At 55.9% G+C, this 26,403-nt stretch overlaps 1 protein-coding gene across 1 annotated transcript in view; it reads left to right on the forward strand.

Annotated features, from left to right (window-relative positions):
- The window catches only part of MYO18B (myosin XVIIIB), a 108,106-nt gene that overhangs the window by 43,434 nt on the left and 38,269 nt on the right, over positions 1 to 26,403 (forward strand). Inside the window, exons 16-33 of the mRNA XM_048513886.1 lie at positions 430 to 510; positions 2,921 to 3,068; positions 3,351 to 3,510; positions 6,868 to 7,051; positions 7,457 to 7,655; positions 7,753 to 7,862; positions 10,103 to 10,168; positions 10,465 to 10,593; positions 11,162 to 11,305; positions 12,328 to 12,417; positions 14,797 to 14,916; positions 16,996 to 17,104; positions 19,142 to 19,266; positions 20,140 to 20,294; positions 23,427 to 23,550; positions 23,825 to 24,025; positions 24,291 to 24,401; positions 25,326 to 25,429. Of these exons, the coding sequence (XP_048369843.1) occupies positions 430 to 510; positions 2,921 to 3,068; positions 3,351 to 3,510; positions 6,868 to 7,051; positions 7,457 to 7,655; positions 7,753 to 7,862; positions 10,103 to 10,168; positions 10,465 to 10,593; positions 11,162 to 11,305; positions 12,328 to 12,417; positions 14,797 to 14,916; positions 16,996 to 17,104; positions 19,142 to 19,266; positions 20,140 to 20,294; positions 23,427 to 23,550; positions 23,825 to 24,025; positions 24,291 to 24,401; positions 25,326 to 25,429 (2,360 nt within the window). The remainder of the gene's footprint in view (positions 1 to 429; positions 511 to 2,920; positions 3,069 to 3,350; positions 3,511 to 6,867; positions 7,052 to 7,456; positions 7,656 to 7,752; positions 7,863 to 10,102; positions 10,169 to 10,464; positions 10,594 to 11,161; positions 11,306 to 12,327; positions 12,418 to 14,796; positions 14,917 to 16,995; positions 17,105 to 19,141; positions 19,267 to 20,139; positions 20,295 to 23,426; positions 23,551 to 23,824; positions 24,026 to 24,290; positions 24,402 to 25,325; positions 25,430 to 26,403) is intronic.

The raw sequence follows: 26,403 nt of genomic DNA on the forward strand, positions 1-26,403 counted from the left end.
GCCCCTGCCAGCATGGCCAATTGGCCATGCTGGCAGGGGCTGATGGGAATTGTAATCCATAACATCTGGAGTGCCAAAGGTTCGCTACCACGGCCCTAGTGCCTCTTTTGTGTAAGCCGTGGGGGCCATGGGGATCTCACAGGCTTGGCAGGCTACCTGTTCTCTGTGAAGCTTGGTTGACGGCAGCCATGCCCGTCTCCGTGAGTGACAGGATGCCTGGGGCAGAGAGGATCCTGGCTCTGGAGGAGCCGTCAGTTCAAAGATGCCGGAGAGCGAAGCTTTGATCAGGAACCTTCAAAATGTCAGCCGGCGACAGAGAAGATGCAGGGGTGGGGTGGGGGGGGGGTTCTTTTCATTTTTTTTAAAGAAGGTGCTCTTTTGTTCTTTCACTCAAATATAAACTCAAAGCTTCTCATTAATGTTTTCTAGGAAAATATTGAGATGGCTTTTGATCTGCCTGATCTCTCTCCTGCAACTACGGTGGCTATTATGGATAAAAACTCATCCAAGGTAAAGACAAAACCGGGGGGTGGGGGGGAGGTAGGGGAAAAGGAAGAGAGTGGGGTCAGCCCTTTTGCTAGAGCCGTGGCCCCTCCTGGTGTTGGCGAGTGTTGGGAGGTGAGTGCCCGCCTGCGGATCCCCTCCCCATCCAAGGGGGCCTGTCTGTTGCGCTGCTCACTGCTGTGTTTGCCAGCAAGCGGAGTGTTTCCCATGATGGGAAAAGAAGATGCAACACAAAATGCCGTGATGCTGCATCTGTGACTGGGACGGGCAGGGCCTGTTGGCCCAGGAGGGAGGGAGGGGCTTTTAGGCCAGGAAGACAGAAAAGGCTCTCCGGAGCAGCAGAGGCCCTGCAAGCGGGCGATGGGGTCCAAGCAGCACGTGCCCTGGCTCAGAGGGCACCTCCTTCTGCCCAGGAGAAACCCAGACCACGCCCGCATGGGCTTTTCTGCCGCCTCTGGACAGCACAACGTTGTGCTCATTCCAAGCTCAGCTCGTGGAGCTCTCCTTTGAACGGGTGCCTAGCCCCACGCCTCCTGCCCCACCTGCGGGTCTGCTTTGGTTTCGGGCGGGTTCCAGGCCGCACTGCAGGACAGAGACGGTGCGGGTGGGTTGAGCTGATGATGTCTGTGGGAATGTAGACGAAAGCTGGACCTCGCTGTGGCTGTTTTGGATTTATCTTCTTCTGTCGAGGGTATGGTGGACAGTGCCATGCTCCTCTCAAGATATTTGGGAGCAGGAGTGGGGGTGGGGGGATGGGCTTTGGATGGGTTTAAATTGTTTTTTTAAGTGTCGGACTCTGAGGCTAGACTACTGTAGTAGACTCTACAGGGGTCTGCCCACAAAGACTGCCCCAAAACTCCAGCTGCTACAGAATGCCACAGATCCATTCGGCAGAGCGTGCCCATCGCCCGTGGTCTGCAATGGCTCCGTTGGTGGCCAGTGAGTTGTCAGGTTCGGTTTCTGGTGTTGACCGTCTCCTACAAAGCCCTTCGTGGCTCAGCGCCTCTCTCCCTGGTGATTCACTGCCACAACCAAACTCACCTGAGCACACCTGAGCGCAGTCTGCAGGAGGGGTCACCCTGCAAATAGGTGAGACCAGCAGCTGCCCACCCCCACGAGTCCTCTGCTGTGGCTCGTGCCTTGCGGAAAAAGGCTGCCTGAGGAGTCCAGGAAGACTGCCCCCCCTCTTCCCCCACGCGCCTGTCATGCTGCAGAATACGTAAGGCAGAATGGTTCACGACGGCAAGAGGGAAATGAGGGCTGGAGGGAAATGGAGGGCAGCCGTTCAGGGCAATAGACATCCCTTGTGTTCACTCCTTTGCCTTCTGGTTTCTGTCATCCAGTTTTTGCATTTTGTCTACCATATCTTATACTGCTCCATGGCGTTGTTTTTTGATTTTGCCGCCTGACCTTATCACCGTGTTTATGAAATGTCTTGTGCCGGGTGGTCCGAAGGGAGCGGGTTGTCTCAGCTGGCAGCTGCTCCCAGTCAGTTGTGCTGTTCCTGCCGCATCCTTAAACTGTGTGACCTGTCCGGAGTCTCCGGGAGAAAGTGGGGCATCAATACTTTTTTAAAAATTGCAAGCCATTTTTCCCTCTCGGCTGTGCCATGGTGGCACTGGGGGCGGCGGGCAGGCAGGGTTGTTGTTGCCCCAGCATGACCGTGGGGCAAATCACACAAGGGAAGAGTGGTGGAGCGGGGGGGGGCAGCGAGTGGTGCATGGGGGGGTTGGTGGGATTTGTGCCCACCATTCCAAGTTTCTCCCCCTGACTTTCTGCAAACTGGGAGGGGCCAAATCCAGTCATGGGGGGATTTGATTATTTCAGGGGGCTGAAAAAGATGCCGTCATAACGAGAGGCGAGGCAGCCGGGGCCGGGCGAAGGCAGCATGAGGCAGTTCACGGGGTGTAGTTATAACAATACAACAAATGTAAGGCTTGTGTTGGATGCTCTTGAGCACACAAACCCCAATGGTGTTGCTTGCGGGGGGAACTACACGTGGCCTAGCGTGGGGACTGACTGGTGGGGGGGGGGTCAAAGCTCTTATCGCAAGTGGCAACAGAGGGTGGGGGTCCATGTGGCGACCACGGTACCCACAAAATTGCTGCTGAGATGACACAGGTGGTTGGAGCTGCTGTTCTTGCAAGGTGAAGAGGAGGAGAAATGAATTTTCCTCAGCGACGAAACTGCGCTTTGAGGGCTGGGGAGAAAAGGGCGCCTCCCTGGGAGGGAAGAGCTGCTTCAGCAAGGACGTGGCCTCTTTGGAGGGTGCCCCCCATGTCACAGGACTGGAGGGACTCGGGTTTCTCCTGCCGCCGCAGGAGTTGGGCTTTGGGAGATCCTGGGGCCTCCTCCTGTGCCGCTCAGGGATGGTCCCTCTCTCTCTCTCCACCCTCCCACTCCCCCCCCCCCGCAGGGTCACATCTCAGCTGGGGGCCAGGGGGAAGAGCCCAAGGGCCTGCTCTGGATTCTGGATGAAGAGGCCTTGATCCACGGCTCGAGTGACAGTTCCGCGCTCGATCGCCTGTGCTCTTACTTTGTGAAGGACGGGCTGCGTGATGAAGGTAGGTAACAGGGAGGGGGGCTGTCTGGGCCAGAGACGCTGCTGCTTCGGGGGCTTCAAACGACAACGTGGTTTCTGTTTCCTGATGTCAAGCTTGTGGGAGGGGGTGTCCAGTCAGCCCAGCCCCCCCAAGGCAGCTCGGCTTCCTGGGCCAACCTCAGAACATCTTCCAAAATATAACGCTGCAGGACGCACCCCCCTCCCCCCGAGCAGCCGAGCAGCCGTGCCCTGCAGGACTCCGCTCTGGGCCTCTGCTCACGGCCCCAATCTGTTCTCCTTCCAGAACAGGGATTCCTCCGCAAGTGTGAGCAGCCGCTGCAGTTTGAGATCTCTCACCAGCTTGGCCACGATCCAGTCCGCTACGACGCCACTGGCTGGATAGCCAAAGCCAAGTGGAACCTCTCTGCCGAAAATGCCATTCAGATCCTGCAGCAGTCCAAAATGTAAGTTCTGCTGGGGCCGAGCCAGTTCTGCCCCCGGGGGTGGTGGGAGTACCGGGGGGGGGGGCACAAAGAAGCCAGGGGGCAGTGGGGGGGGAGGTGTTTGTGCTGGAGATGGATCCCTTCAACTGCGTTGCTCACTTAATTTACCATCAGCCAGGCCGGAACCTGGCGTGAAACTTGCTTCATCTTTGAAATATTGCTGCTCTTGCTGCTTTCAAAGGTATTTCCTTTGATCATGTTTGTTTCCGTTTGTGATTCTGCGTTATTACAAATTACAATTACTGGTAATAGTTATTGATTTTCTTATATATTAGCTACCATACATCTGCAGTGGGTGAAAGTTTGTTCATGTCTGTAAGCATATAAATATTTTATCAATATTTTATCAATATTTTATGCTATAGATTTCTTTCCATCTCCCTTCAATCTTCCTTTTGGCTGATGATGGAACCAAGGAATAGAAAATCTCAACTTCAGTTTCTTCATCGTCAAATTTAAAATGGTGTAATTCCACAGTGGTCGTTACTTTTGTCTCCTGTTCTCCTGCTTTGGCCCTTTCTGCTTTAACCTTCATCCGCAGTCATTTCTTCGCTGTTTTCTGCCACTAATGTGGCCTCGCCTGCAGATCTCATAATGTTAACATTCCTTGCACCAATTTTCTGTTCATCATCTGGGCTTCCTTATGAGATTTTAGACCAGAGCATAGATTTTGGTTGCGTGCAAACAGGCCGCTCACATGTCTATAAGTTATTCTGGGCTACAAAAAGTGTAATGTTTTCTCTTTCGGCCAATGTGTATAACTGTATATTTACCATACACATCCATTCCTCAGTGGGTCTTGCAAACTGATGTTCTGAATAATGCTTTTCACAGGGTAGGTGGCTCGGGGTGGGGGTGGGGGTTAGTTTATGGAACCAAGGAGATGATGGGCCAAGAACCGCTGAGGTCGAGGTGTGGCATGGAGAGAAATTTTCCTCTCTTCCCTAATGCTGGAACTTGGGGTCATCCACTGAAGCTGAAGGGTGGGAGAATCAGGGCGGACACAAGGAAGTGCTTCTTCGAACAGCGCGTCCTTAATTTGCGGGACTTGTTGCCATTGGTTGGGGTCGTGGCTGCCAACTTGGAAGGCTTTAAAAGGGGAGTGGACTCATTCAGGGAGGAGGGAGCTATCAGCAGCTGCTAAGTGTGATGAATGTCTGCTCCATTCAGTACCAGAGGTAGTCTGCCTCCTTCAGCCAGTTGCTGGAGAGGAGAGGAGGCTGCTGCAGCCACTCCTCCCAGGAGGCAGCCGTGTGGCCATCCTGTGAACAGAATGCTGCATCCGGGGAGCCTTTGGTTTGGTCCAGAGGGGCTCTTCTGAAGTCCTTCTGTGGCTCTTCTGTCTGCCATGTCACAGAGGCAGGCTTGGCAGGGGAGGGGAGGGGAGGGGAGAAAATGGGCAAGAAGTTTGGACTGAGCAGACCCTTTGTGGGAAGCAGGCGTGGCGTCACAGTCTGGGGCATAGGGGGCAGTCAGCAGTGGGGGTGGCTCAGGCCAGAAGCTGATCCACGGGAGTCAGGGGGTAGGGCCAGCAGACCCCCAGGCAGGAGGGGCTTTGTTGTGTGTGGCCCTGCTTGGCAAGCTGTTTCCTCCCCTGTGGCTGCCTGCTTCTCCGCCATACAGCAATTATATGCCTTTTCAATGAGCATTGTTATGTGCTAGGAATAGCATCCCTTCCTTAATGAACAAAGAGCCTTAATTGGAATTGGAACTTGTAAAAGTATCTCCCTGGGGCTGGAGAGCTGAGTTAATAGAGGGGGAAGCGAAGCTGTTGCTGGAGGCAGGCGGAGATGTCTGCAGCTCCCCTTCCTCCTGCTCCTTTTCCATTAATGCCCAAAAGAAGACAATGATGAAGCTAAAAACAATTTTTAGAGCAGGTTGGCGATCCAGCTGGGGGCTGTAAAGGGGAGATGATGCATTCCACAGCCTTTTAAAAATTGAAGAGACTCGGGAGGAGCTGCCAAGCCGGCTCACTTTGGTGCTGTTCAGCACGGAGATGGCTTTGCCCAGATGGGCGGGTGCACGGGGCACCCGTGGCAGCAGGACTGTTGGCCACAAGGCTTTATTCAGTCCCCCCCCCCGCCCCAGAAATCCTTGCCCATGGAGCGCCATCCCAGAATGTCTTTCTGGTCCCCCCTCATGGCCTTTCTCTGGACTTCACCCACCTTATTGACACTGATCCAGTCTGCCCGGGCATGTTCTAGAGCCGTGGTGGCGAACCTTTGGCACTCCAGATGTTATGGACTACAATTCCCATCAGCCCCCTGCCAGCATGGTCAAGCTTCCTGCCTGCCTGCCTGCCTGCCTGCCTTCCTAAGCGTGATGGAATAGTACTGTAAAACTAGCAAAATAACACATGACTGTGAAAAGCATCTTTGCCTTTTGACCTCCTGGAGGGAGGACAGGAAACTATGCAGAGGTGCCAGGATGCAACTTCAAAGGCCTAAGTTACCTTGTGGCCTGAACAGAGTTTTCCTGAGAGGGGGAAAACAAAGGTTTTTGGATTCCATCTTGAGACGTGGTCAGAGAAGCATCTCTGGGCCATGGGTTCCCGGAATGGGGGAACAAAGAACCTCCAAAGGGACTGTATCCAGCTGAGCCATTTCTCTAATTGCATTCATGTTTTATTTCTTTGTTTTGAACTTTTACAATAAATCTTTGAGAAATCAGCTGGTTGGAGTTATTGGAGAAAAGGACCCAGGTCTTTACTGGAACAAGCGTGGCTCTCCCAGGCTTGGTTTCATGAGATGGTGGCAGCTTTTTGAGGGATCTTCAATACTCCGGTGTGCCAGCTGGTGCAGCTTTAGTGGAGTCTCCAAAATTCCACCGTGATGCATGTGGGCAGATGTTGGCCCTGCAGGCAGGCTGCCTCTTACACCAGGGGGTGGGAAGGATCCAGCCTCTGTTTGTAACCCCCCACCCCTTCCACGTCTGCCTGCCTCCCAGAGGGAACAAGCAAAGAGTCTGCCTGGCGTGTGCAGTTCCAGTAGGCAGAACAGCAGGCGGTCAGGACTTATACGGAATCCGAGTGCCACAGCATCACGGTCAATATTGTCTGCCCTCCAGCTGGATGTGGCTCCCCAGGTCTTCTCGGGCTCAGGTCTTTCACGCCACCTATTAGCTGACCCTTTTAAACTGGAGGTGCCAGAGACTAAACCTTCTGCGTGCCACCCAGACGCTCCACCACCGAGCCACGGCCCATCCTACCAGAGTGGTCTTGGAGAGCCAGGAGGATGCCTTTCTCCAGCAAGAGCACTGGGCTTTCCTCTTGAGGAGGTGTGTCCACTGACCAGCCTCATGTAACTTCCTTCCTGCCAGAGAGACTCTGAAGAAGCTGTTTCTGCAGCGGTCCAAAATGCCCCTGGTGTGCCGGTCGGTGGCTGGCCTGGACGGGAGCTCCCAGCAAACCCTGCAGCGGGTGGGCAGCGTGAGGAAGACCTTTACCAGCAGCTTTGCGGCCGTGAAGAAGAAATCCGTGTGTGCCCAGATCAAACTTCAAGTGGTGAGTGAAATGCCCGAGACTGTCACCTTTTTGCTCAGCCATGGTGGACGGTTTTCTGGGTTGTATGGCTGTGTTCTGGTAGCATTTTCTCCTGACGTTTCGCCTGCCTCTGTGGCTGCCATTTAAGATCATTTAAGATCAAAGATCCTCTGAAGATGGCAGCCACAGATGCAGGCGAAACATTAGGAGAAAATGCTACCGGAACATGGCCATACAACCCGGAAAACCCACAACACCCTAATTCTCTGAAAGTTTCTTCAAAGTCAAAGACATTTTGGTGTCCGTGTTATCTTCCTCAGGAATGTGTGTGTGAGAGACAGTGAGGTCCAGTTGAGGCTGTGTGTTCATGTCAGAAAGATTCAGAAGCAATCCAGCTCTCCTGTGTGTTTTCCTCTGTGGCTGCAGGACGCTCTTGCTAACCTGGTGAAACGATCCCAGATCCATTTTGTCCATTGCCTCATCCCAAGAATGGAGGCGGGTGGGATCAAAGAGAAGCCACTGCAAACTTCTGGGGTGCCGGGGGCAGCTGGGTGGGATGTACCGGCGATGCGAGTCCAGCTTTCTGGGGGCCAGATCCTGGATGCCTTGAGGATCTACAGAGCAGGTGAGTTGGGCTTACACCTGGGAGGATGAACCGCTGTTGGGGGGGGGGGCAGCCAGGGGGGGCAGCTCTGACAGGCCTCCCTCTTTACATCTCACAGGATATGCGGATTGCCTGGCGCTGACTCAGTTCCGGCGCCGCTTCCAGATCCTCGCTCAGCCTGTGATGAAAAAATACACCTCTGCCTATGAGACGACGGATGAGGACAAGGTGGGTGAGGGGGCCGCCTGCCAAGGCCAGAGCCAGTGTGGGGGGTGGGGGGGGAGCCTCTGGGGAATGAGGATTCCACAGCAGCTCTCCTGCAGTCCTTGCTGCGGGGAGGTGCCTTGACTCGTGGGGACAAGGTGGGTGAGGGGGCCGCCTGCCAAGGCCAGAGCCAGTGTGGGGGGTGGGGGGGGAGCCTCTGGGGAATGAGGATTCCACAGCAGCTCTCCTGCAGTCCTTGCTGCGGGGAGTTCCCTGCATTCTGGCTGCAAACGTTGTGGCTTCTTCTGGGACCTTCCAAGAGGAGAGATCTTAAAATGGCCCCAAGAGCAGCCGTCGTGGGAGGGGCCGCTGCCTACTCTGCTAAGGTCCAGGTGCCGGAGGGGGGGGGGGTTTGAAATCTTTGTGTAAAGGTCATTCCCTACCCACTGTCTGCTGGTGGTTTTGGGGAGCTCCCTGCTGGCTGCTTTCCCATTGGCCTGCTCACCCCTCCTACAGTAAATCTGATGGATCTTCTGTGGTTGGCTCCCTGTTACCCAGAAATGCTGGGCTCCGCCCCTTTTAGAGTGGGGGATTAGCCAAGGGCAGCCCTTACTTAACGAGAGGCTGGTCACGCTCTTGGCTGCCAACTTTTACAGAGAGTGGCTTTCGCAAAAAAAGCACAGGAGCGTGAGAAGAAGTTTAACAATTTTATTAGATGGGGGGAAATAGCACGCATGCAAGAATGATCAAAGCAGAAGAACACACACACAGCCCTAAGATGTCCTAGAGTTGAGGGACAGGTCTGGAAGAGGGGAGAGAATTACCTGTCCCTGAAGGTGACTGGTCCGATGAACGGAGCCTAGCGACCTGCGCTAATCTTTGGTAGGAGAAGCAGCAGTGCTGAGATTGGGCACCCCACTGCCAGGCACCCCGAGGACTGGCAGGATAGGTAGAGGCAGGGTTCCCCCAATGCCCCGTGGGCTGGCCTGGTAACACTACAGCCGGGGGCTGAATTCTGCCCTGTCCTCTGAGTGCGGGTTTGGCAAGGCTGACTGTGCCTCATCCTGACGCAGGGGAAGAGGAGGGCCTGGGAAAGCGCTCCCGCCGTCCCCTCAGGGTCCATTCTCCCCCTGCTGCCACACCTGGGCCTGTCCATGCTTTGCTTCTGGCCTGGACAGACCACGTCCAGGCGCCCGCCTGCCCTCCTAACACACGTGAAACTGCAGACCCACAGGCAGCCCCTTGAGCTGAGGCACCTTTCAGGCTGGCAGCTCGCCGGGAGCCTTGTCTCGGGCCTCTGCTGCAGGACAGCTGCCCACCAGTTCCAGTAGCAGGAAGGCTCACTCCATTCTAGCAGCAGCGAAAGGGGGGGATGCTTGGGGGAGAGTCTCCCCCGGCTGGCTAGCGGTTCATTGCATTCCTTGCCCACTGAGCAGGTGACATCCACTGGCCTGGAGACCCTGAGCCATCTTTCAAAGGGCAAACAATGATTTCTTCTGACAACTTTGCTTCTTAAATAAAAGCTGACATAAAATTCATCTTTAATGTCGATCTTGGCAGGAGAGAATTCCTTTTTTGCTGTCAGGGCTTGGCCAGAGAGCTGCTCAGCTGCATCTGGGGAAGCCTCTTGGGGGGCTTGAGGGGTCTTGTTCCTTTGTTGGGGGGGCAGCTGGGCAGGTAGCTGGGGGAGCGGCTGGCCATGCACTGCCCCATCCCTTTTGGAATTGTTTGTTGGGCTCAAGAACCTCCCTCGTCAGGTGTAGAGAATTATTTGGAGCTCAGCCCAGGGGTTTTGCCAGGCCGGGGGGGGGGGGGGGGCTACCAAACCTCCCCATCCCGACAAGGTTGCTCTTTGGTGTTTGGCAACTGACCTGACCATTATTCCGGGTCGACTGAACAAAATCCCCCCACAACAAAAAAAAACACCTTGCTTCCCTATTTGTATCAAGATTCTTTTGCTACCTGTCCCCATTGGTCAAGGCAGAGCCCTGTACTGAATGGGGGGGGGGATCCTTACCCTCTAACCCCTAACTGTACCCCCCACCCCACCCCCAACTTGACACTCATCAGAAGGGCTTTGGGGAGTTGGAAGGTGTGTTGACAAAGGGGAGGGTCTGAAACTGCAGAAGAGGCTGTAAGCTGGCCCCGGCAGACCTGGTGTGATTGGGGCACGGATGGTGAAGGGGGGGGGGCTGCTCCTAAGGCCACGGGGCTGTCTGAGCTCTGCAGAGAGGTTGCTTCCCTTCTGTGTTCCCTTTCTTCAGGCTCTGGAGGAGCTTTTCCAGGCTCTTGATTTGGAGAAGAAAAGCATTGCCGTGGGCCACACCCAGGTACCTTCCGTCGTTGGCCGTGTGGGCGGGCTTCCATTTGGCCCCCTCCCCCAGAAGGGGCACCTGTGCCAACTCCGGGTAGGGAAATTCCTGGAGATTTGGGAGTGGAGCTGGAGGGAGGGGACACAACGTTTGGCGAAGGGCCTCAATGGGTCCATTGCCACAGAATCGACCCTTCAGCCTCCCTTTTCTCAAGAGGGAGGGGTCTGTGTCATTCCAGGTGCCCCCCAAGCCCCACCTGGAGGCCGGGCAGCCTAACCCCAGGGGCGTGCCCCTCCATGTCCTTGTCTCTGCAGGTGTTCCTGAAGGCCGGGCTCATCTCCAGGCTGGAAAAGCAGCGGGAGAAGCTGGTCTCCCCCGGCCTGACTCTCCTGCAAGCCGCCTGCAAAGGCTTCCTCTCCCGGCAGCAGTTCAAGAGGCTGAAGGTAACCGGGGGCTTCTCGCGCTGAGCACGGCTGGCGCGGTGTGGCGGAGGGGAGGTTACAGATCAGGGAGGCCCCAGTTCAAATCTTGCCAAGCTGCTGCCCGTCCCTCACAATGTGCAGTGTGGGGTTAACAGTGGAGGCCTACCTGACAGGGCTGTTGTGAAGGTGACTCTGAATGAAAAGAGTTTCAGACACTCCATGCTCCACATTAAGATGTTTTTATTGCTGTCATGGTTCATCATCGGTCCAGCGACCCTGCACCCTGTGGCTCTTGCAGACTTCCGGCCTTTTCAGTCTCCTGTTCCTAAAATAAGCCTCTGTCACGCAAGCTAAACTGTAGGCTGCCAACTGTTGGTTGACTCCCTGAGGAGGACACCTGGGGTCTGCCTGATGCTGTGGTAGCTGGAGCGCCTCCCCCACCCCGTACAACTGTGTGTGTATGTGTGGGGGGGGGCTTTGGGCCAAGTGGCGCTTAGGTTGCTTCCTTCCTCGGGCCTCCTCAGTGGGGGTGGTGAGCAGAGAGGTGGTTTCCCTGGTGGGAGCTGAGGGCCTCTCACCCTCCGTCCAGATCCAGCGCCTGGCCATTCGCTGCATCCAGAAGAACGTGGCCGTGTTCCAAGCTGTGAAGACCTGGCCCTGGTGGGAGTTGATGTGCCGAGTTCGACCACTGCTGAGTGCCAACCTTCAGGAAGGCCAGCTGAGAGCCAAGGAGGTAGGTGATGGCAGACAGTGCACAGAGGAGGAGGAGGAGACTGCGTGGAGAGCCAGGAAGCAACCTGGAACAGCCCCCAAGCAAGGAGTGAGAGAAGAGGAAGAGGAGTAGCATGGCTTTACACCCCGTCTGTCTCCCCTGTTGGGAGACTCACGGCAGCTCACAAACTCCTTTCCCTCACTCTCCTCACAACAGGCACCTAGTGAGGCAGATTGGGCTGAGAGAGTTCTGAGAGAACTGTGACTACCCTAAGGTCACCCAGCAGGAATGTAGGAGAGGGGAAGCAAACCTGGTTCTCCAGATTAGAGTCCACATGCCCTTGACCACTACACCCCGCTGTCTCTTCCCCTTCAGGCAGCCACCTGCCTTCTGTTCAGCACCAGATCCATTTGTCGGGTTGTAGGCTTGGGGGGAAAGGGACAGTTCTCCCAGCCAGGGTGAGGCTCCTATCTTTATCCCCGAGGGATGCAGCCCCTGCAAGACGCAGGACAGCACACAAGGAGCCAGATTGTGGAAGGAGTAGAGGCCCAGAATAAGCCCTAGGAGGATGTCAGTAGTGGGGGTAGTATCGCTGGGAGGGTCTTGCCACAGAAGGCTCTTCAGGCTTTTGCCGACTGGCAAGGAAGGCTCTGTGCTGGGCCCTCTGGGGCCTTTGGGAGTCCTCAGGCTCCAGTGCAAGTTTTTCTCTGCATATCTTGGCCCGCTGCCTTGTATCCCTGACTAAGAAGGAAGGGGCTGTGCAACAATTTCAAGTGAACCAACAGACTCATTTTCCTTGGCTCGTGCTGCTGCGTCAGTGTCTCAGTGGCGCAGGGGACCTTCTTTATTAAGCTGCTCCACCCCACAGTGGAGGTGAGAGATCCTTTCCTCTATAAGGTAAGCTTTACCATCGTGACTTGACCTGGACCAGAGGGACCGGGGGTGGAGTCAGGGACCCCACGGCCTTGAACCCAGAAAACCAGCACCACATGGGCCTCGGGATTTCAGAGCAGGCTCTCTTGCATTCCCTTCCCCCCTTTTAGGAGGAACTCGCAGCGCTCAGAAAGAAGCTGCAGGCCTTGGACCTGTCCCGCCAGGAGCTTCAGCAGAACACGGAGGTGCTGGAGACAAAGGTAATGGTTGGCCGTGCCCTTCCCTGGGCTGGGGTAAGGAGATGCTCGCTCACACGTAGCTGGCAACAGGAGGCCCATCTGAAGAAGCCAGTCCTAATTTTTGGGGGCCCAGGGGCCTCGGCTGCTCTTTGTGTAGTTGCAGCAGCCTCAGGAGGGCTGCGGGGAAGAGGGTGGGCCCGTGTGGTCCCTACCCACGACGAAGGCACTGCTGCGAAGAAGGAACGATGATCGAAGGGAAGCTGACACTTTCTGGATAGCTGTCTGGGGGAGGGTGTCAGCCTAGTAGCCTTGAAAGCCTCCCCTTTTCCTCTCGAGTGCTCCTGGGGTGGGGCAGGCTAAAGGTTCCTCCTTCTGGGCTTTACTCAACCCATCTCTGGAGCCAGACCCCCTGGCCTCTTACGTGAACAGGCAGCCGACTCCCAGCCAGCAGCAAGAGAGGCAGCCGAGCCCCCCTCCATCCCCACCACGGGGAAAGTGTTGCTGGCAGCCCTTGCAAAGGAGGGGGATTGCCCTGCTGGTGTGCCCCCTCCCTCTGAGATGATCAACAGGGGAGGGTCCATTATGCTGGGAGCAAAACGCTCCAGGACAATCTGGCTCTCCTTAAGCCCGGGGTGGGCAACTATGGCCCTCCAGATGTTCATGGACTACAATTCCCATCAGCCCCTGCAAGAATAGCCAATTGGCCATGCTGGCAGGGGCTGATGGGAATTGTAGTCGACGAACATCTGGAGGGCCATAGTTGCCCACCCCTGCCTTAAGCAGTTGCTCGCACACCGTGGATGCGTTCCTCCGTCCCGTGAGGCAGATGCGAGCATTTTTGCCCTCCGACCCGGAGGCAGAGGAAGTGCCACCTGCCACTCCTCTGCCACTGACCTGTTCCCTGAGCCGCTGTGGGGGTGCTCCCTTCTTTCCAAGCTCAAGTGCAAATGCCAGCACAAGAGAGACCCGCTGCCCCTTCACCCGCGTTGAAGACTCCGTTGCTGCGCTTCTTAGCAGGCAGCACCCAAGCTTCTGCTCCACAGTTGATTAACAGTGTCGTTATGCTCTGCGCACCCCAGAGACTGTCAGATTGTTTCAGGTTTCCAGGAAACTGGAGGGAAAAAAGGCTTCGTGTGAGCAGAGAGAGTTGTGGGCTTCTAGCGTTAGCGAGGTTAGGATTGCCTCGGGCCCCACCGGGCCACGCAGCCCTCGCCTGGGACCCAAGGCCCTTTCTGCAGCTAAGGCCAGATGCTCCAGGCAGATGGCTTCGAGTGAGACCGCGTGGCCTGGGCACTTAGGAAACATGCAGCACTTGTGCCTTTAAGCACCTGAATGGCCTTAGCTGACCTGATCTCACTTGACCTTTGAGCTAAGTGGGATTTTGGGATTTGGGGTGGGAAGCCACCAAGGAAGTCCAGAGTTCCTTTGAAGAGGCATACAATGGCAAACACTTCTGAATATCTCTTGCCTTGAAAACCCCATTGGTGGGGGGGTCGGGGTCGCCTTAAGTCGTCTGTGACTTGAAGGCACTTTCCGCGGCTGCCAGTACTGAGGTGCCACTACTTCTGGGGACAAGGCTGGATTCTATGGTAGTGGTGAAAATGCTGTCAACTGGCAGCTGACATGCTGACCCCTTGTGGGGGTGGTTTGTCACAGCCTGAGCAGCAACCCGGGACTTCCTTGGTGGTCTCCTATTGGTCTCCCCTCCAAGGACTGACCGTGCTTAGCTTTGGAGATCCAACAAAATCCAGCTGTCCTGAGCAGTCTAGGTCAGGGCTGGATTCTGTGGCCTCCGTCAATTCTGCAAAGCTGTGTGATTCTGCAGAATTCATTTGGTGCTCTCCCTCCCCCTCCCCACTTCTGCACAACGGGGTGGGTGGGGTGAGGTGGGGTGCTGAAGTCCCATCCTCCTCCTACATGAGACTCTGACCTGGGGGCTCCCAGTGGGGGCTGTTGGCTGTTTCACTCATACCCCAGTTGCTGAGCCCTGGAAAGAGGAAGCTTTGAGCTTTGGGGCACTTACTGCTTGGTTGAGGCCCGTGGCTTCGCAGTGGTGTTTCCCATCAGTTTTCTGTCCACACAAGAGGCTGGGCTGGAGGACTCACGCAGGTGCTGGCAGAGCCAAGCTGGTCCAAAGCTTTCATTTGCAAGGGAGGCACCTCTCACAACCATCAGCAGTAGCCTGTGGAGAACCTGGAACTGAAACCAGGAGCTCCACATATCCTCCCTGCTTTCTCCTGCCAAGGGACCACTCGATCCAACCCTGGTTGGAGGCACCCGAGCCCGGCAGGCCTGGCTTAGTCGGTTGTGCCCAAAAGGCCTCTCTCCCGGGCAGCTGGGGTGCGATCTGGACTGAGAACTGGCTGCAAATGTCGCCCACCTCTTGGTATCTTTCCTCAGATTGTGGATCTCACCACGGAGCTGTCGGACGAACGCTTGAAAGGAGACGTGGCCTGCCAGGTGCTGGAAGCGGACCGGGCTGACCGGCTGCGAGGGGTGCGAGAACTCAAAGAGCTGCAGGTGTGTGTGGGGCAGGGGCAGCCGAGGGCAGGGGAGCCAGTGCTGGCTGGGCATCAGAAGACCACTCTTTCCCCAAACATCAGCTGCCATGGAGCCTCCGAGGAGGCCACCTCCTAGGAGAGGAATTCTGCCCCTGGCCATGGGGATTGGTGGGAATGAGCTGCCTGTCATCGCGCTTCTTCACAGCCTCTTTGGAATCCGGCCACTTTTCTGTTTGTTTTCTGCGTGCATCGTGCCGCATGGTTGCACTCGAACCCTTGAGGCGACAGACAATGGAACACGGGACGACAGTCATCCAAATTCATTATTAAAAAGAACCTCCAGAAATAAAATCGGAGGCCACGACACCCTTCCGCTCCTCTTTCATTTCCCGTTCCAGTTCTCACCAACACAGCTCATGGTGGGCTACATGTTTTTCTCTGCTATAGAGTTTGAGCATCCACAGTATGGATCCCAGGGAGGCTGCAGGGGCGGGCGGGGGGGGGGCGGGGGAGCCTGGCACGCAGCCAGCCCAGCTGCAGATGAGGAACCACGCTGCTGATCGGCTGTGGAGGGCCAGGCAGGGGAAAGCCGGGACTTCTCCCTGGGGGCTGTTCTCGTGGCCGGCCAGTGTTGGGAGGGCAAGCAGAAGCAGGGAGAGCGGCGAGGAACTCAGTTGTTGCCAGGAGCCAGTGGCTCAGGTGGAGAAACTCCCAGGCTGCTGCTGGGCTCTGCAAGGCTCTTCCGGAGCTTTTCCCAACCTCTGCTGGGCTGGTAGGCAGAGCCGCTCACTCCCTTCGTTGGAGCACCTTCCTTATGAGGAGAGGCTGCAGAGTTTGGAACTCTTTAGTTTGGAGAGGAGACGTCTGAGGGGGATATGATTGACGTCTACAAAATTATGCATGGGGTAGAAAATGTTGACAGAGAGACATTTTTCTCTCTTTCTCACAATACTAGAACCAGGGGGCATCCATTGAAAATGCTGGGGGGAAGAATTGGGACTAATCAAAGGAGACACTTCTTCACGCAACGTGTGATTGGTGTTTGGAATATGCTGCCACAGGAGGTGGTGATGGCCACTAACCTGGATAGCTTCAAAAGGGGCTTGGACAGATTTATGGAGGAGAAGTCGATTTATGGCTACCAATCTTGATCCTCCTTGATCTCAGATTGCAAATGCCTTAGCAGACCAGGTGCTCGGGAGCAACAGCCACAGCAGGCCCTTGCTTTCACATCCTGCACGTGAGCTCCCAAAGGCACCTGGTGGGCCGCTGCGAGTAGCAGAGAGCTGGACTAGATGGACTCTGGTCTGATCCAGCTGGCTTGTTCTTATGTTCTTATGTTCATGCCCAGTGGAGTTCAAGCCAGCCGGCGCCTTTCTCAGAAAGCTTCCACGGCACAACCACTTTTGTATGATCCCAGCCCAGGACGGGACCTCAAGCACGTCACCCCCACGCAGGGCGGATGCTCAACAGGAGCTGGCGCGCCCCAGGAGGCCCTGCAGGCTCTGGCAGCTGTTGGAAGCACAGTGGGGCATTTTTGGAGTTGTTACAAAATACACCAGAGAATCTTTTTTAATTACTGTAAATGGTTTATTCATTCGTTCGTTTGAGGACAGGCGGCTCCTTGCTGCTGTGAGCCATTTCCAGGGCCCGTTTTTGTATTGCTGCCTGTTTTACACTGACCCCCCACTCGTTCAGTGCGTCGGACTCCTGGCAGGCGCATCTGCACATGAAGGAGATGCTGGTGCTATTTTGCTGTGAGAAACCTACCCTGCACATTGATGTTGACGGAGGGACTCTGAACACACAGAGCTGCCTCCCGCTGAGCCAGACTCTTGTTCCGTCAAGACCAGTATTGCCTACTCTGACTGGCAGTGGCTCCCCAGAGTCTCTGGTGGAGGAGGTCTTTCACATCCCCTACTGCTTGTTCCTTTGAGCGGGGCCTTCTGCATGCCAAGGCGATGCTCTGCCACTCAGCCACGAAACTCCCATAATACCATGCAGGGCGTCCCGAGCTCCACAGAAGAATGGAGGGATGTCAGCGAATGGGCTGTTGCACTGAGGACATGAGAGACCCCCGGCCCTTTCTCTCTTTCAGAGCAAATATGACCAGCTGCAGAAGAAAATGGAGCTTGCAGAAAAGCAGTTGGAGGAAACGCAGCAGGAGCTGCAGGTCCGTGACCTCGAAGTCCGAAACTCTGGGAAAGGTATGCAGGTGTTCCTTCGCCAGGTGCTGCCACAACCCCGCCAGCCCCCCCCCCCTTTCTGGCCTCTCCCCTCCTGGCCTGTGGTTAAGGCTTGCCTGGTTTCTCCGCTGCTGGGACATCTTCCCATCCAGCCCCCCAACAGCATGACTTCCACACAGCAGATTTCCCTGCAGCCTCCATGGCCCCAGTCCCCCGTCTGCGGCCCGCCCTGCCCCGTGCCACCAGGGCTCTCCGGGGGTTGGTTTTAAATTGGTGATGGAGCATCATCGTTATACTGTTTTGACCATCTGGGTATCTGGCTCTCTGAATTCCCATCTTCCCTGTTTAAAAGTGCTTCTAGCTCTTTTGTTGTGGAGATGTGCCTGCCCCATTATATCTTCACAACAAAAGGGGATAGAGACTTTCTTTCTTAAAATGAAACCTGGAAATTTAGAGTACCTGATGCACAGATTCTTCTTATTATTATAGCACTAGAATTATATTCAGTTGCTAGTTAAAAAAATCAGCGGCAGGGCAGGGAAACCGGTGGCCATTTGGGCCAGGCTGGGAAAATCCAAACATTCTCACCCACACAGCAGCCCCTCCAGATGTGACCAAAATCTTTCCCAACACTTCACAGTGCAGCCGGGGAGGGAAAGATAAGAGAAAAGCCATATAAACCTTGGATGTGCACGAATGCACCAGATGCTGTGGGGAAGCAGGGGGAAAAGCCCCGTTCCCAACATCACACAGCCTAGCAAGGTAAATCACCTATGTAGAACAGGCCCTTTTTTCTGTGCTAACTGTGACTGTGTGTGTGTGTGTCAGAGAGAGAGAGGATGTGCCCAGCTCCTTTTGAGCTTCCTTTCCCTCTGCCGCCCGCCCGCCCGCCCGCCCGCCTCCTCCTCTTTTCCTCTGTCACTCCAAATTGCACCATCTAACAACTTCAGGGAGCGTCGTCCGTCTTCTCTCGTCATGCCGAGCAGGAAGAAGGACCGACATGGACTTGGAGGGTGTCAGTTTGCGTAAAGTCCTTGTCACCCGGGGGAATTTGTGCTCCAGATCTGTCAGGAGGACTTTGTCGCAGCTGATGTCCTCAGCAGTCCTGTGAACAGCCGAGTGTGCCTCTCTGTGTTCAAAACAGCGAAGGTTGCTTCTTCCTTCCTCCCTCCCTAGAGTGTGGGAAGATGAGCTGAGAGGTCTCGCTGGTCGGGGACTTGCTTTGCTCGGGCAGAGGTCTGGCATGCCCACTCCCTGACTGTGGAAGGCCACGGGGTGCTGGCCTATCAACTTTCTTCCCCTGCAGTTAACTCTGTGCCACCGAAAGCATCCCCTTCGACTGTGTGCAGGCAGGAGGGCTTCTTACTAGCCCGTGACCTGGTTGGAACTGGGGAAGAAAACCTTAGACCTGCTGGGCAAGGCTGGCTCAGCAGCTACAGCAGGTCCAGGAGCCATTCTGCAAGCACCTGTTCCCCAAGATGTTTCCACCTCCCCCCCCCCCCCCCCCCGGCACATGGAGGGCTAACTGCAGCTCTGCCGCTCTGCCTGTCTCCAGAAAACGGTTTGGGGTCCCCTGGGATTGCAGCTGCTCTCCAGACTGCAGAGGTCAGATCCCTGCAAGGACGTGGTTTCTTTGGAAGGGAGACTCTGAGGTTTTATGCTCTATGGAGGCCCCGCCCCTTCTCCCAGACTCCACCCCCAAACCTCCAGGAATTTCCAGGAGTTGGGAACCCTCACTCTGGGGCAGCACTTTGGTCCTGGGAGGACAGGACGGAGCTCCCTCAGAACAGCAGCTCCCTCCGCCAAGCAGTCTGTCCTAGTTACATGTTAGAAGCCACGGGCCATGCTTTCACCCCTGTGATGCTTCAAGGCCTCACGGGGAGAGTCCCGACAGCCAAGCTTTCTGTCACGAGGGGGTGGTCTCCTTTCTCTGGAAGGGGTCCTGTGTACCAGGGTGGCCCCCTGGCTGGTGGGGCCGGGGCAGCCCCGTGCTGCTCCCTCAGGAGCGTGGCCTGCGTTTGGGTGGGCTGGCAGAAACAGCCCTGTTGTTTCCCCCAGACGGCGAGTGGCAGATGCGCTTGGACTGTGCTCAGACGGAAATTGGGTTTCTCCGGAAGAGGGTCTCGCAGCTGGAAGAGAGGCTGGAGTCGGAGCGCAGCTCCAAGCAAGAGCTGGAACAGAAGGTGGGCTGGAGAGGCCGGGGGCTTCTGGGGCCGGGCAGCTTGGAAGGGCTGGGGGCTGCAGCAATGCCCATCCTCCACAGAGGTACACATAGGGCACTCATGCTGAGGGGTGGGGAATCCACTAGAGGTGGGCCGGGCCACTCCTTACACCCACTGAGAGGAGACCCTTCCACTTTTATTCGGGGTGGCAGCTCTGCGGGGATGTTTCCAGTTGAGACTGGCAGAAAGCCCCCATGAAGAATGGTGGATAAAGATCAAGTCACTCTGAGCTAAGCATGGGCAGACACAACCAGCTAACTGCACAGTACATTAAAACGCCATGATGCTTTGGCCATTCCGGGCACCAGGGGGAGGGCAGGCGGCCCATTAGCATGCAGGCGCTGGCCGGTGAATTACGGGCTTCATTAATTCGATGTTCTGCCTATTTTAAGTTACGCTTTCATAGTATTTGTGCCTTTGAATCCCTTTGAACCTCAGCAAAGATTTGTGGGAACAGGCTCTTGGGAGGGGTGCTGCCGTGTCCAGAACGGGAAGGGCGGTCGCTTGGGGGTCTCTGGGGAATGGCCAGGCAAACTCCTGCCGCATTTTGTTTGGATGCCTGGACAGCAGCCTTCCTTGCTCCCGACTGAAATGCGCTGGGCACAGTCGTGGAAGGCACAGCTACAGTCTGTCCGTGTGTGATCCCAGTGGAGCCTCCGTGTTCAGAGGCAGTCTAATTTTGAGTGCCAGTGGCTGCCTTCTTTCATGCCTTGCTTGGGAGCTTCCCAGAATTATCTGGCCACAACAGGAACCAGAACATGGACTGCTGGGTCACGTGCGGCCGTGCCCGCCTCTTCCGCCTTCACTGCTGACCCTGCTGCTTGCCCTTTGCAGCTCGGTGAGGCCCAGAAAGCGTACGAGGCTGCCAGGCAGGGCACCCAGAGGCTGAAGAGGAAGTGCAAGCAGCTGACCTGTGACCTGGAAGACACCCGAGTCCTGATGGAGAGCCAGCAGAGCCGCAGCCATGAGCTGGAGAAGAAGCAGAAGAAGTGAGACCTCGTGGGAAGGAGGGCTGGGGGGGGGGGTGCGCTGGCACTCAGCCGTGGGTCTGGGGGGGTGGCATCGGGGGCCATGGGAGGAGAAGAGAGTTCCCACCCAGCTTCTGCAAGGTGAGGAGGAAGAGGGAGTCTCCCTTCTTGGGAAGGATATGCCCTGCACCTGAGTGGCCTCTCTTCTCCTACCTGAGAAACCCCTCTTGGCAGTGGGCTGGACGGGACCTGACTGCTGCAGCCGGCCATCCCTGGGGAAACATCCCAGCCGCTGCCCAAAGGCCTTTGGGGTGAAAGCAGGGCTCTTGCATTGGCAATAGTTTCCCCAAAAAGCAGACTTCTAACCAGATTGAAATTGCCTGGTGCTACGTTCGCACTGCTAGCCCAAGACTGCCTTGGGGTCATTTTCCAGGGTAGCTGATGGTCCTGCAAGTATCTCCCTTCACTCTCCCCGTATGTTGCAGCCCTAAACTGTGGTTTCCAGTGGTCCCGCCCTCCCCTGAATAAAGACAAGTGGAGCCTGCTGCCCCTTCAGCTAGTTTCCCCAAGGTTGCCTCTGACCAGTGCTGGCTTCCGCTGGGTGACTCTCCACCCCCGTTCGGAGTGCCCAGTGGCCTTTGTGGCCTCCCCTCTGCCTTGGAGCCCGGCTGCCTCCGGTTCTCGCCTGGGGCTGCGCTGTCCATTCTTCCCACAGCCTTTGCCCTGCCTCCTTCTTCCTGCTCGGAGCCCTCCTGGTCCTGCCTGGACTGACCTCCTCCAGCTGGTCATATTTGGCACCGCTGCAGGTCCTGCCACGAGATTTGTTACAGATGCTCCAACTCCACGTCCATTCATTGGAGGCACCGAGAGTTTCACGTGGAATTTTTAGATCACAGGATTATGAATAGCAAGGCCAAGAATGGCTAATCTAATCAAATAATTAAATTTCCTGCCCATTACTAGGAAGTATTCAACTGGGGGAGACGTTCTTGGAGGCTGCGTGTTTGAAGATCAATATTTATCACAGCACTTTGAACTAATTGCCTTCTTCTCTTGGAGGCACCACGCCAAAACTGCTCTTTTCACCCAGGCTTTTAATTAAAGGGTGGAGCTTTTAAGATGGTTTCTGCAGTCGGCTTCCAGCCTGTAGGCTGCTTGGAGCATGTTTTCTGGAGAGGCACCGTAGTAGGCATTTTCTAATCGAGATAGGCCCCTCTAGGCCTGCCGTCTCGCTGGCTCCCCATGCTGAGGAGCAGGGCTCCTCCTTCTTGGCTTCTGCCTGGGCTGGAAGCATCAAGGGCAGAACTGGAGGGGGTTTTCTTTGCCACGGGTGGGGACAAACCATGCCCAGAGCTCTGGTTTGGCTCCCTGTTTAGATTCTGAAGGGAGCAGCAGCCAGCCCTGGCTCCACATGGCGCACCTGCCTACACACGCCCACCCCATTCTCGTGTTAGGATTTTTAAATCTGTGCTTAGATCCAGAAAGGTAACATGTCAGGTGTTCCCTACTTAATCCTGCAGAATGGCAGGAGAGCTCCAGGCCTTTGAGGTTCCCTGCACCACCAGCTATTTAGTTTGCATGATGGCTCTTTTCTGAATTGTTCAAACTTTGCTGAAAGCCTCTGTCCTATCAACTAGTCAAGGTCTCAAGGTGGTTCTGGGTGTGGCGTCAAGGGTGTGGTGGTGGTCCCCACAGCCCCCTCCTTTCTTCTGCTTTGGGGCTGGGCCCATCAGTGGCTCCAAAGTGTGAACCAGGTTTTGACCCCAGCGGTCCAGACGTTGCTGCGTGCAAATCATCCCTGCAGGCAGGCAGGGAAGGGAAGAGGGGAGTTTGCGGTCGCAGCCCCCGAGACTGTCAGCAAAAGGAAATCTCTGCTTGCAACCAGCCTTTTGGCTTTTTGTAGTTAACATAAAACAAGTTGCTGTTGCCAAGTTGCAACTGAGGCAGTTTATGGTACTCCAGCAACACTCGGAACATACAGAAAAGCATAGTAAACAACAGCAATAAAATGTCCATCCAAAGCAGCCTTCCATGTGCCAATGCCATCACGAGCATTGAGTCTTTAAAAAGCTGCGGGTTGGAGTTGGACCATTCGGGGGGGGGCAGGTAGGGAGGCAGAGGGGGGATGGCGGAACCCCCTAACAGCCAAGTCAGCAAAGGGAGGGGTGGGGTGGGGGAAAGGAAGACTTGAATAGTAGGGAGTGACCTTATATTCAGATAAGCAGGACACTATCACCTCTGCCAGCATGGCCAATTATCGCGGCTGGTGGGCTGATGGGGAATTGTAGTCCATAACATCTGGAGTGCCAAAGGTTCGCCACCACGGACCTAAACGGATGCCTGAAGCCTGAAGGCTGGGCAAGATGGGTTCAGTAAAGGGTTGCCAACCTCCGGGCGAGGCCTGGTGATCTGAAATTACAACGGATCTCCAGGTAAGAGAGATCAATTCCCTGGAGGAAAACCACTGCTCTGGAGGGGTTGGCTTTATGGCATTATAGCCTACTCTGGTCCCTCCCTTCACTCACCCCTGCCCCTCAGACTCCACACCCAAGATCTCCAGGAATTTCCCATCCCAGAGTTGGCCACCACACAGCAGCATCACAGAGGTGCCATCCTGAAAAAGGCCCTGTTCCCGACCCCAGAGGCTGAGCTCCACACAGCTGGCTGGGCCTCTACATCTGACTGCAAAACAGACTGGTCTCAAGCATCCACCTTGGCCTGCTCAGCACAGCAGGGGCCCCCGCCAGCAGGGCCAGCTTTTCCATGTCCAGCAATGGATCCCCAGGTCTCTCCCAATGAAGAAGAAGAAGAGTTGGATTTATATCCCCCCCCCCTTTCTCTCCTGTAGGAGACTCAAAGGGGCTCACGATCTCCTTTCCCTTCCCCCACACCACAACAAACACTCTGTGAGGTTGGGGGGGCTGAGAACTGTGACTAGCCCAAGGTCACCCAACTGGCATGTGTTAGAGTGTACAAGCTAATCTGGTTCCCCAGATAAGCCTCCACAGCTCAATCAAACCCAGTTCCCCATATTACAGTGCACCTGCTCTTAACCACTACACCACACTGGCTCTCTGAAACCCCAGGCGTGGCCTCCTCCTGGGGTCCCTGGGGTGGGTGGTGGGTGACCAGTGGCATGCTTCACCCCGGCAGGTTTGACATGCAGCTGGCCCAAGCCCTGGGAGAGTCGGCCTTTGAGAGAAGCCTGCGCGAGAAAGTGGCCCTGGAGAACACCGGCCTGCAGTATGAGCTGGCAAAGCTGCAGCAGCGCTTGGAGGTAAGGGGGAGGGGTGGGGGAGGGGCACAGCTGGAGTTTCCCACCAGGGGCCGAAACAGCAACTCCTCGGGTGGAGCTCCTCCGAAAAAAGGGCCCGTGGTGCTGCTGCTGGGGATCCCGCTGATTCTGCTTTGGAGGGAGCCGGGGTGAAAACAGGCCGGCTGAAATCCACACGATCAGAACCTCAACTTTTAAAAGAAGAACCCTGCCACGAGTGTTATCAGCTGCCCAAACGTGGTGCCCCACCCGCCCCTCTTCCTTTCCGTGCCCCCAGGAGAAAGAATTGGAAAACGCCAACCACAGCCAGCGGCTCGCAGTGCTGGGCGCCCGAGTGCAGGAGCTCAGCTCCCCCAGCAGCCTGGACCACAAGGCAGTGGCCACGCTCAAGAGGCAGCTCTGGGACCTGGAATCCAGCACTACCGAGCAGCAGCACCAGCTGAGCAGCCAGGCGGGCACCATTGAGCAGCTGGAGCAGGTGAGGGGACCAGCGGGGCAGGCCGGGCATCAGGCCAGGTCTCCGTCTCTGTTGTGCAGGAGTGTCAGGAGTGGCTGCAGGTGGTGACACAGAAGGGAGCATTCTCTGTCTGGATCCCTCCTCTGCGGCATGGTCACTGGGGGGCCTTGCTAAGTCTCTGCCTCTGGCCCTCTATCCTACCTTGCAAGGGTGAGATCAAGATTCCTGTCTGCCCCCTGAGAAGCATCCCCATTGCTAAGCAGTGCTGCCCTTCCTTCCCCTCCAGCTGCACCTGCGACTCGAACTGGAAATCGAGCGGATGAAGCAGCTTCACCAGAAGGAGCTGGAGGACAAGGAGGAAGAGCTGGAGGACGTCCGGCAGTCCTGCCAGAAAAGGGTATGCTGCCCAGGTGGAGCGGGGCCCTGGCTCAGGGGCAGAGCAGCCAGAAGGGCCCTGCTTCCACCCACCCCGTGCACGCAGCAGCTCCTGTTAAAAAACAGGATCAGATCCGCAGGGAAGGGAAGGCCCTTCTCATTGGCCAGAGACCCCCCTGGAGAAGCGCTGCCCATCGGAGAAGACAAAAGCTGCGTGGCTGGGGGAAGAGCAGAAGGAGCCGGACTCAGTTGGAGGCGGCTTCATGCCCCTCCGCTGGAGGTCCTGCCCTTTTTGGTCAAGATGGGATCCACTGGCCAAGGGGCTGTTAGTACTACTTGCTCAAGATGGCTTTAAAATACAGGTTAGGCAAGTTCATGATGTTTATTCTAAACGCATCAGTGGCTAAAAGCTACATCTGTATGTAGCCTCCCAGTACAGAGACAGTCTACCTTGGCATGTCAGGGTCTGTGGCCTCCAAGCCCTGCTTTCAGGCTCCACGGGATCATCCAGCTGACAGCTGGAATCGGTGCAGTGGTGCCCTTTGAGAGAAGCGTGACTAGCTGGCAGGCCCCCTGGTGCAAGTGGGGGAAGCTCAGAGTGAGTCCATGTGGGGCCGCAAAGGGATGTGCGCCGGGGTTCCTGGGAGCAGGAAGGTGAGAGAAACACAGCTGTGTTGGGTTCTGTGCCCTGACCCTGCACGGGCGAGGGGGCTGAGACAAGTCACCTGGGATGAGAGCAGGGGGCAGGTGGGCAGCCAGGCTTGGAGAGAAAACGGGGCTGGGGGCTGTCTCTCCAGTCTCGATTTCTGGCACACTTCCTAGCAAGGCCCTCAAAGTTTCGGAAGCAGGCCACCCAATGTGCGACCCCACCAGGGCCCGGGGATGCCCACGAAGGTGCCCTGATGCTCACCAGGGATGCCCATCTCTGTGCTTGGCCTCTTTGCAGCTTCGCCAGCTGGAGATGCAATGTGAGCAGGAGTGCGATGAGAAGCAGACAATCCTCTGTGAGAAGCAAGACCTGGAGGGCCTTATTGCCAATGCTTACAGCAGGTAGACTATTACTGAGCTCCCCCCTTCGCCTCGCCGGCAGAGGCCACTGCATGCTGTGTCCCGGGGCACCAAGGCCAGTTTCCCCAAGAGAGCAGATGTTTGCAGCTGCTGCTCTCCTCTGGATGAACTGAATCCTCACACACAGCCAATCTGCCCATGTCTGGGGTGGACTGTATCAGGAAGCGTGTGTGTGTGTGTGGGTATCATATGGCTGAAGGATTCTGTATTCCCCCCAACCCCCCCCCCCCCACCCAAGTATTTGCATATAGAAAACTAGCAAAGAGAATCTTGGCTGGAAACTTGCTCCTTGGTGTGGAGTTTTCTGCATCCAGGGATGTTTTTTGTATAGAGTTTGCAACTTTTAGTCCCACAAGATTTCTCTTAGCCAAGCATGTGTGGAAAAGTGGGCCCCATTCGCTGGTCTTTTCCACTGGCTGTTTCTGCTTGTGGCAGAAAAGAGCACCTACCAGCTGGCACCCACTAGGCGTGTTCCTCGTTTTGGTTACCCAGAAGTATCCTTGTTGAATCATCTTAAATTTTGCATCTTGATCACGTCTGTCCACTTTTCCAATGTGTTCAGATCTCATTGAATTCTAACTTTATCTTCTGGGATCATAGAATCACAGAGTTGGAAGAGACCCCAAAGGCCATCAAGTCCAACCCCCTGCCATGCAGAAACACAATCAAAGCACTCCTGGCAGGTGGCCAGCCAGCCTCTGCTTAAAAACCTCCAAAGAAGGGAGAGACTCACCACACCAGGTCTGCATTCTACTGTCGAGCAGCCCTGATGGTCAGGAAGTTCTTCCTGATGTTTAGGTGGAATCTCGTTTGCTACTCTTTCCAATTTGGTGTCACCTGCAAATGTAGTGAAGAGTCCTCCAACCTCCTAATCCAAATCACTTATAAAAATATTGGAAAGTACTGGGTCCAGAACCAAGCCCTGTGCCCGCCCCGCCCCTCACTGAGCACCTCTC

The sequence above is a fragment of the Sphaerodactylus townsendi genome, linkage group LG13, assembly GCF_021028975.2.
Source record: "Sphaerodactylus townsendi isolate TG3544 linkage group LG13, MPM_Stown_v2.3, whole genome shotgun sequence".
Lineage (NCBI taxonomy): Eukaryota > Metazoa > Chordata > Lepidosauria > Squamata > Sphaerodactylidae > Sphaerodactylus > Sphaerodactylus townsendi.